The sequence below is a fragment of the Bidens hawaiensis genome, unplaced genomic scaffold (genome assembly GCF_021521415.1).
Source record: "Bidens hawaiensis isolate Kalapana, Puna unplaced genomic scaffold, B.hawaiensis_p1.1 tig00010467_1, whole genome shotgun sequence".
NCBI classification, from domain to species: Eukaryota; Viridiplantae; Streptophyta; class Magnoliopsida; order Asterales; family Asteraceae; genus Bidens; species Bidens hawaiensis.
Genome location: NW_027491799.1, coordinates 186017 through 196513, shown reverse-complemented (window position 1 = coordinate 196513; position 10497 = coordinate 186017). Strand labels below are relative to the sequence as shown.

General features: G+C 33.9%; 1 protein-coding gene across 1 annotated transcript; it reads right to left on the bottom strand.

Moving 5' to 3' along the window:
- Window positions 1–673: 673 nt before the first annotated feature.
- Window positions 674–9018, bottom strand: LOC143535350 (beta-galactosidase 1-like). The gene is made up of 19 exons (XM_077029629.1): window positions 8779–9018; window positions 8600–8695; window positions 8380–8492; window positions 8207–8273; window positions 7999–8091; window positions 7770–7913; window positions 7233–7321; window positions 7016–7121; window positions 6838–6925; window positions 4186–4304; window positions 3929–4093; window positions 3379–3551; window positions 3144–3253; window positions 2831–2940; window positions 2628–2738; window positions 2344–2454; window positions 1889–2094; window positions 1482–1818; window positions 674–797 (listed from the first exon to the last, which is right to left on the bottom strand). Exons 1-19 carry the CDS (start codon window positions 8932–8934, stop codon window positions 687–689), a joined length of 2505 nt encoding a protein of 834 aa, XP_076885744.1. The 5' UTR covers window positions 8935–9018; the 3' UTR covers window positions 674–686.
- Between the last annotated feature and the right edge of the window lie 1479 nt (window positions 9019–10497).

Here is a 10497-nt window from a genome sequence, read left to right as displayed (position 1 = left end):
AAGGTGGTTTCGGGTATTTTGTACTTTGGGTACACGCTGATAGCTTCGTATGCGCTCTTTGTGTTAACGGGTGCGAATGTAAGATGAGATAGAAGGAAGCAGTGTGGAGTTGAGTATGGTTATGAAGAAATTTTGTAAAATGATATGTATGTTGATCGCTATTCTTCATATGAATAACCCCATGTCGGGTTTGAACCGGAATTTGTTTTCCTTTCCTAAACCACACTTCATATTCAACAACAAGAAACAAAATAGATTAAAAAAAGTCATCATAATGTAGCACATGATAATTTGAGAAACTTGATGAAATATTACCATCTTCAAGTGTTTTACAATGATAAAGCAATAACATATTGCTTCTACAGAGATAGGAAAAAAAAGCCAGGAGCTTTTACGTTTGAATTCAAATAAGCCGTTGGACTCGAATCACGAGTCTCAAAGAGCTTTCCTAATAATAATAATACATTCGCGTGCGAGCCAACTTTATTTACACCAATCTTCAAAGTCTATATATGACATAGTTTTGAACCAGAATGGTGCGTTGCATATCTGTACAACTTCACCTTTGGCAAAACTCCATATTGAATTTTAAATAAACTATAAAAATTTTAAATAAATTCAAACCAAATTGCTGTTCTTGAAACTTTCAACTTTTTCTTTCTTGTTTTTAATCATCATGATCATCATCAGCTGCAAATAGCTTCAACCGAAAGCTTCTTCATTACTTTCGGGCAAGGATCACCTCCAAATATCTCAGGTGTTACAGGTACTGTGCATGATTGTTGTCCGACGCAATACTACATATATATTATAAACAGCAAAAATATTAGTATATTTGGTAAAAACTCATGGGACCCAACCCTGCTAATTCCGACACGACACAAAATAATTAGGTTTTGGGTTGGCATATGGTATCTAACCCGCTTAGAAAAAGGTTGGGTTCGGGTTCACCTTTTTTTCAAACCGGTTGACTTGTTTAACATGTTTATAGGTCGACTCTTTAACCCGTTTTGTACTTTTGCAGCCCACCAACCTGATTAACACGTATACAACTTGATTACCTGTCAACCCATTTGGCACAAATAATTGGGTTGAGCAGGTCATGTCCAGGTTAGGGTTGATGTTCTGACACGGATAAAAATATGGTCGTGTTCGGGTAAAACATTTAAACCTACCAACACAACACAATTGACACCCCTAACCAATAAGATCACTTTCAAACGGGTTGCACAGTGCTAGGACTCAAAACACTTGCCACTGCAACCCGTTTGAAAGTGAGCATTTTTATTTTACGGGTCCTATTTGTACAGTTTTGTAAGTAATAAAGATTTTATTTTGAGAGTCTTTACCAACTCAAATTGGTAAAATTAAACAAAATTGTCTAAAAACAAAAGTACAAAACACACCCTAAATCACAAAGAGAATGTATTTAAATAATTGCAGACCATTATTTTAAACTCATGAGTAAGAAAAATAACTACCTTATTAAACGCATCATAGGAGTGATGAGCATGGCAGCTACCCTCACTGTAACTACCACAGCCGCCTAACGGGGTGCCAAAACTAGCAAATTTTATAGAAGATATTTTCTGGCCCGGGCTGCACGAAAGGTGAGCTTTCGGCCTCAATGGTTTAGTGGCTTTACCAGAAGTTTGCATTTCATAATTCATTAGCGAAGGCTGCCACTCATATATATCAGCACACACACTGTAAACTGATCTTTTCACCAGTGATATTCCATTTGGGGTTCCTCCTAATTCTTCAAACACAACCATTAAGTTTCCTCTAGGTTTTAACCATGACCGAGGCACGTGGTACCTGAAAAAAAAAATCAGATTATCGGTAAGTTTTTTTTGGGGGGGGGGGGGGGGGAATCTTAATTTCTTACCATTTTTGGGAAGATTCACCGCATTTGCTTAAACATTTTTTCTCATCAAAATATCCAGCATAACTACAAGTGCTACAAAATCCACGCGCCTTGTATGCAGGCCAATAACGTCCAATGCTTTGACCGTTTATCCATATTTGACCTTTTCCCATAGTGCTCATGTCTAAAGCCAAAGGTTCATTTCCACCCGGAACATTGAAAATAGTCTTGAAAAATAGATGAACATTTGTCAGTCCAAGTTGATTTCGCCATATCATGCAAAAAAACGTAACACTTCTCGTTTTAAGATGTTAGATGTCCCATGAAAATCAGAACATTTTGGTTAAATTCAATGTAAAACTAAAGTAATATGGTATATTTGTCTTCATTAAAAGGGTATTAGGGTAAGTTGTAAAAAAATCAATCCTGTTATGATTTCAAGTGAAGAAAGTGCATAACATGAAATGGTAATATACCTTGTACCAAGTTAAAGGTTGTCTCTGAGACACATAAGAACCTTGAATCCACTCAACAGATGAGCTTCCCATGAGCGAGTGAAGACTTAAAACTTCACCTTTAAGGCCAACCTGGTCAAACAGTCAAACTTCAAGTAAGAACATTGGTCTGTTTTTCTTGGCCTATTTAGCATTCTTCATTTTCGTTGCTTTACAATGTGAAACGAAGATATGAATGTGGGTCCCCATTCTAAGAGAAATGAGATGGGGCCCACTGGATGCAAGTAGGTTTGTAAAAGACAAACCTTATAAGACCATTTTTGCCAAGTCAAGTCTCTTTTTCCTTGATTGAGACCATAGAGTGTGACTGGACCAAGAACACCCGCGTTCCATGTCTCAAAATGTGGACCGATGTTCTATAAAACCATATAAAAGAACCATAAGACTCTCATGCATTTGTGTGTTTGTATTATAAATGTGTATATGCGCATATAGAGACGGAGCATACCGGGAGACCAACAGCAATGCTTAGTAGAGAAATCTTGTTCACACCAGCTCTTAGATTTACCGGTTTATTAAACGTTATTTTTGGATTTTGTTGACTTCCATAGACAGTTCCTAAACAAAGGAATATTTTGAATGAATTATATTATAAAATAATTGTTGCACAAAATGGAAAACAACAAGATAGTATGCTTTGTGCATAGCCAAGAAAATTCAAAAAATTCTTTTTATAATAGAATTTTATCAAATTAAAAAGGACAAATCTCTAGAATAAGAATATCAAAATAATGACAAAATATTATCTTCAAACTTCTTACCTGATAACTGCCCGTTGATGAAAACATGCAAAGCATGGCCTGCAGATAAGACTGTAAGTGTAGGCCACTTCCCGCTTTTCAAGAACCCCTCATTGGAGCCAACCCTGACACTGCACGCAGCGGGTCATTTTTAGTACTAGTTATTCGGGTCGGGTAGGGTCAGGCTGATCTGTGAGCGCTTTTTTAACTACTTAATGCAAAATGCTACATGAAAATAACAAAAAGTTGCACTTACTCTGTCATGTACCACAAATAATCCGAAGAGTCTCTAGTGACATTAAGTTGCTCTAATAATCCAAAGGTCGTAAACGAATTGTCATCATATGTTTCAGTTTCATCATTATATGACTGCCAAGAAAATCCTCCTCCCACTGAAGTCATCTCCATCAATGCGGTTTGTGAACCTACCTGTTAATATCAACCACATTCACACATCATTAATAACTATAAACAAATGCAAACCTTTGACTCATATATGCATAAAGATAACTTTTACTTGATAATGAGGTCAAAAATCTAAATTAAAATTTTGACTTCCTAATTATTAAGAATAATCATTCCTCTTTCACTTACACTTCCTAAGTTCCCTCCTTCAATCATGATATTAGTTTACAAATACAATTCTACGCAATATTCTCAAAAAGTAACCAACTTCAAATCAAAAACCTTGAACATTGGTTACTTTAACATAAAAATGATTGAATCTTTGTTATCTTTTTCTGGCAAAAAAGTTGGTAATCCTATTTTTTTAACTAAAATAAGAAAAAGTTTGTAATCTTTCTCACCCTTGCGGTATTATAAACTGTGTTCTTGCAGTCGGGAAGAATGCTTATAGACCAAGGAGGGAGATTATAACGCTGGTTTCTAAAGTTCACTGTTGCATAAGCATCTCGATTGTTATTTGAAAGGAAAGCAGCACAGCCTCCAGCCTTGTATTTGTAAACATATGCCTATAATTATAAAAAAAACAAATATAAGGGTTGGTGTCCGCTGTGGATGTGGATATTGTAATCATAAATCGATAAACAAAAAAAAGTCCAACCTTTTGATAGTTTCCAAGGGTGATAATAGAGGGATCACCATTTACTAAAGCGGGCTCACATAGTTTAATGGCTCTATGAAAATCTTTCAAATGTCCCCATTTCGCTTCCCGTTTTAGTCCTATAAATAGAACATATCGAATAAATCTTAACTTAGCCAAATATATTATAGCATCATGAAGGAAAATATGTCATGAATATTAAAATATCTACCTTGATGACAAGTTTAAGTTAAATACAACAACAACAACCATACCCAGTATAAATCCCACCAATAGCAAAACTGTTAGCAGGGTCTGGGGAGGGTGGGATGTAGGCAAACCGTACCTCCATCCCAAGGGATAGAGAGGTTGCTTCCAGAGAGACCCCCGGCTCAAAAACCATATGCATGAGATCAAGGTAGCGTTTGGTATGCAGGAATAACAGTAGGAATGGAATGATTCATTACGTGGGAATGAAAAATGTGGTGTTTGGTTGCTCAATGGAATGGAATCATCCATTACACATGGAATCCCATTCCATCAAAACCATTCCTTCCCACCCCCCTTCTTTCTTTTCATTCCATTCCTCCTTCACCCTACTTTCTCAACACCACCACCACTACCATCGACACCACCACCAACTCCGCCACCACCATCACCGCCATTTTCGTCACCCGGAGTTACCACCGTCGCCATTGTAAGTTTTTTTTTTGGTTAAAAAGTATTTTGAGATATGAGTGCTTTTATTGTTTCTATTTCATTTCTACAATTTTTTTTGGATACCAAACAATAAAAATGAATAATTGATTTCATTCCCATAGGTTAACCAAACAAGGAAATGGAATGGTAATGATCCATTTCATTCCCTTGTCCATTCCATTCCTTCTTCCATTCCATTCCCCCCTCATTCCATTACCTCCAACCAAACATACCCCAATAATAATAGTGATATTAGTAATGAATGGATCATTAATAGTGATATTAGTAATGATAGTGATACTAAATATGGAAAATTAATAATAGTGATATTAGCTCTTAATACTAAATATGTGTTATAAATACTAATTTGAGGATAGGGTATTATAGTAATATATCATTTTTCACTCGAAATAAGGTGAAGAAACGCCCCCTATGATAGAAATAGAATCAAAACTCTACATTTCTCCTAAAAGTCCTTAGCCTTAATCCTGCATCTCCAAGAATTCATATCCTCAACCATGTCCTCGGAGAGGTGCAAATCTAGCAAATCATGCTTAATCCTCTCAGCCCAAGTTAATTTGGGACGTCCTCTATCCCTCCTCCCCTCTATACTAATAGTTTCTACAGATCGGACAGGAGCCGTCGTCTCTCTTCTCTTAACATGTCCAAACCATCTCAATCTCCCCTCTCTTATCTTATCTGAAATGTTAACAACCCCTAATCTCTCTCGAAAAACATCATTTCTTATCCGGTCCAATCGTGTGTGCCCACACATCCACCTTAACAGTCTCATTTCTACAACCTCTAGCTTACGCGCATGTGACTTCTTGATGGCCCAGCAGTCTGTTCCATATAACATCGCCGGTCTAACCGTGACCCTATAGAATTTACCCTTTAGCCTGTTTGGGAATCTCTTGTCGCACAAAACTCCTGTAGCTGCCCTCCATTTACTCCATCCAACTTGGACACGGTGGGCCACGTCACTATCTATTTCCCCGTCACTCTGGACAAACGATCCTAGATATTTGAACTTTGTTACTCGCAGAACCACTTGGTTTTCGATGGTGATCTGGATCTCCTCATCATCGTTTTTCCTGCTAAAGTTACAATGGAGATACTCGGTCTTTGAGCGACTAATCCTTAAACCTTTATTTTCCAGAGCTGCTCGCCACTCCTCTAACCTCATGTTCAGATCTTGTTTTCTCTCGGCCACTAAGACAATATCGTCTGCGAACATCATGCACCAAGGGACTGTCTCCTGAATGTTTTGAGTATATATGAAAGAACATGTTAAGAAAATTTGCTGGTGGTAGTTAAGTTAGTTGGTAGGGGTAAGTTGTGAAAGAACATGTTCAATAGGAACTCTGGCAATTTGATGGTGTTGATGATATCTAAAGGTTTACCTTTGTTAAATGTCTAAAATGCCCTTTTATTAATTGCTAAAGGTTTACCATTGTGAAATGTCTAAAACGCCCTTTTATCAATAGTTAAAGAATGAATCATATGAGCCAAAGTTGATACCATCAATCTATTTGGACTAATGATAATAGCAAAATAGATAGATTTGATTTAATTTATCATGATGAAATTCATTAAATAAGAAGAAAAAAAGTCTTGCAAGTGAAAGTCAACACCTGTAGTTGACTTGTAATGTTGACAATGAGAAAATATGTAGTTTTAACTTCAAAACTTTCCAAGAAACATATAGTATGCATATCAAGTTGCTCTTAAAGTACACACAAAGGTTAAAGAATATAATATCTAATGCATAAGTAATTGATAATGAGTTCTTTCATCAATCTACACTTTTAATGATGTACCATACATAACGTATTATCCATGATGTGACAAAATTTGCGAATAAAAAACTCTATTGCGCATTAATATATCATAGTTGACCCGAATTAGAAGGCCATGCAACTTTATATTAGTATTCAAATTTGCAAATAGCACATTCACATGCTTATAACATACCATATTCATCAAGAGGAGCATCATAGTCATAGCTTGTAGCAATAAACGGGCCACCCGCAGTCCGCCCAAAGTTAGTTCCTCCATGATACTATCACAAAATAAATAATAACAACTTTTATGCGATGTTATTAAGTAAGGGTGAAATAATAAATAAAAATACAACAAATATTTAATTTACCATATAATAATTGACAAAAGATCCACCACTCTGAATAAACTTAGCAACTGAGTATGCCAAGTCTTCGGCTGGTCTATAAGGAACTGCGCCTCCAAACTCAGTGAACCTGTATTCATTCATGTTTTTTTTTAACAAATTCACCAAATAAAATTAAAAAAAAAAGAATAAACAAAAGGATATCGTATACGTAACGATTTAAATGAAATATTGAAATTACCATCCAGTCCATGCTTCAGTCCACATCTTCGGTTTGAAATTTTTGTTGGGAGAGAAATAGTCACAGTAAAAACCATTGCAAGTGTTAATCTGTCAATAAAAAAAACAACATAAAATTATAAATTATTATTACTGTTATAAGGTTCTAAATAAAGTAACAAATTAACACATAATACCATTACTAATCAAGATTTTAACTTTCCCACATGGTATGCACAAAATAATAATTTGTTTTAATCTTTTCACACTTAAAGTTTCTTTTTGGGGGCATAACGCATGAAAACAGTCATGTGGTCAAGTAATTGACAAGACAAAAGTCCACAAGTGCATAGATTAGCACATAATGCCATTACTGATCAAGATTTCAACTTTTCCCATGGTATGCACATAATATTAACTTTTTTCATCTTTTTACACTAAAAGTTTCTTTTTGGGGGACATACAGCATGAAAAAAGTCATGTGATCAGACAATTGACAATAAGTCAACATAAAGTCAACATGACAAAAAAACATATATATAACTAGATGGGCACTTACAACAGGGTCAGGGGCATCATCTTGTTTGCACATGACCCACGGTACACCGGTTCCTAGACCCACCGCCATTTGTGCAGCCCATTTCGTGTAAGCCCGAGCCGGTGCACCAAGTTCATACTCCAAAGGTCCATATTCATTTTCAATCTGTCACATTAACTTTGTTATAAATACTTATAATACAATTTTGCAAATTTTTAGTCATCTTGGTGAAATGAGTGGTTTTGACTACCTGAGATAGAATAATTGGACCACCTTGAGTTTCATATAATCTTTCTGCTTTCATCATATTCACTATGTGCCTTGTGAACTTTTCCATAGCAGCCTATTTACATATAGATTATAATATTTAGAATTTTACATGCTCATTTCAAAATACCATAAATAAATATAATTAAATTAAAATGTTATTGAAAAGATTCAAAGATTGAGAGGTAAACCTTGAAAGGACCATTATCTGTTCTAAAACTGATTCCTGGAACATATTTCAACCAAACAGGAAATCCCCTGAAATTAAAAAGATAATTGAAGTGTAAGTAACAAATTTTTTTTTAATGAATTTTAAATATTTATGGAATTTTGTAAAATAATAATAATAATAATAATAACTTACCCAAAGTTCCATTCAGCACAAGCATAAGGACCAATTCTGAGATGAGCATAAAGTCCAGCTTGCTTTATTAGCTTAATGAACTTCACTAAATCATATCTATCTTCAAAATAATACTGGGAAAACAAAAACAAAGATTCTTAGAAATAAAAGACCAGTTTTTTAAATAAATAATTTCTTGAACTCTTATTAAAATAAATAAATAAATAAATAAAACACTTACTTGCCCAGGTTGAGGTTCATGACCATTCCAAAAAACATAAGTTTGAATCACATCCAAACCTCCTTCTTTAGCCTTCTGAATAAGATCTGGCCACATCTGAAACATCAAAATATATGAAAAAAAAATTAAAAAAGGGTAATAATAATAATCAAGAAAATAAGCGCATTGATAAATTATACCTCAGGGGTGCTTCTTGGATAATGAATAGATCCAGAAATAAGAATCTTTCTTTGGCCATTAATGGAGATAGCTTTATGGTCATAAGAAACAGAACCAGAACATAAAGCAACCCAAGAACACAATAAAACCACCAACATTAAATCAAATTTATACATTTTCAAAAACCCTTGTTTCTTGAACACTAAAGCTTCTGTTTTTAACTTAAGCCCACTAAAATCTTTGATATTTCTTCTTTTTTGTAACTTAAATTCAAGAAAGATACCAAAAAAACTCAAAAACCAAGATTCTGGTTATTGAGTAGTTGTAAAGTTTTGGTTTTTTTGCAACAGCAGCAGCTTTTGAGGAAAAAGATGAAGATGAAAGAAGTGGGTGTGTGATGTTGGGAGAAAAATGAGGGTTTTGAAGCTGCATTTAAGCAAGGAAGATTGGGCTGGTCTGCAATAGTGAAGGTCCTACTTTTTGGACCCTTTAAATTTATAAATAATATTTTTTTAATAGCCTTTTTGAAAATGTATTACTTAAAATGTTTTTTTTTTCATCTATATTAAAGCTATTTTTATTTTGCATGATATGACAAAAAAAACAAATATTTATTAAATTATAAAAATACTTTTTAGGCTATATGACAGATCCTGTTAAAAAAAAAGTCATGACAGAAAATAACATAAAGCCTATATTAAAGTCTTTTAAATAAGTTGAAATTATAAGCTATTTTCTTTTAGCAAGTAACTCTACTTTTAAATCCGTTTAACCCGTTGTTTGTCATGGATTTTGAACACTTGACCTCAAAATGACAGAGCAGTTGTTATTATATTATGCAATTAGATACCATTAGGCCAAATGAAAACTAATTGGACGAACAAGGTGCGGGTTCAAGTCTCCTAGTAGACAAAACCTGTGTCATAATTGGCGCTCAATAGTATAGAATGATTGCTTAATACCAAAATATTTTAAATAAACAACCGTAAAACTATATAAATATTTCTTTTTTAATTATTTTTTATTTCTGTCATGTACTAGGTAAAAGTTCTAATTTTAATCTTAAATGCACCAAATTTTGAATGTATATCTTTTCAAAATATAATTCTTTTTAGCCTAAACTTTTAAAGAAAGTCAAAACTGTACAAGTAAATATCTTTTCGTTAAGAGATAATTTAAAAAGGAATATTAGATTTATGTTAGATGCTTGGAGTACAATATTTTCAAACGGTAGAGGAGTACTTTCTCATTTTGAAAATATTTTTTCTTTACAAATCGTATCACTAATGATAAGCGGGACCATGAAAAGATAACCGCCAATATCATGTTTATGTTTAAAAGAATATTAAACATGTATCCTTACAATAAATAATGGATGCTAATCCATTTTGCAAGTTTTTTCCTTTATTGCAATTACGCGTCAAGCGGTAAAAGAATACTTTCTTATTTTGAAAATATTTTTTCGTTACAAATCGTATCACTAATAATAAGCAGGACCACGGAAAAAAAAACTGCCAATATAATGTTTGTGTTTAAATGAATATTAAACATGTATCCTTACAATAAATAATGGATGCGAATCCATTTTGCAAGTTTTTTCCTTTATTGCAATTACGCGTTGTATGTGTTGATATGTTTGCAAAGTCAAACTAACAATTAATTTGTTTTTTCAAAACTCCAGTATAAGTAATAGTACAATAGTTTGCACCTAAAATGTTTAAAATTTATAAAAAACACAA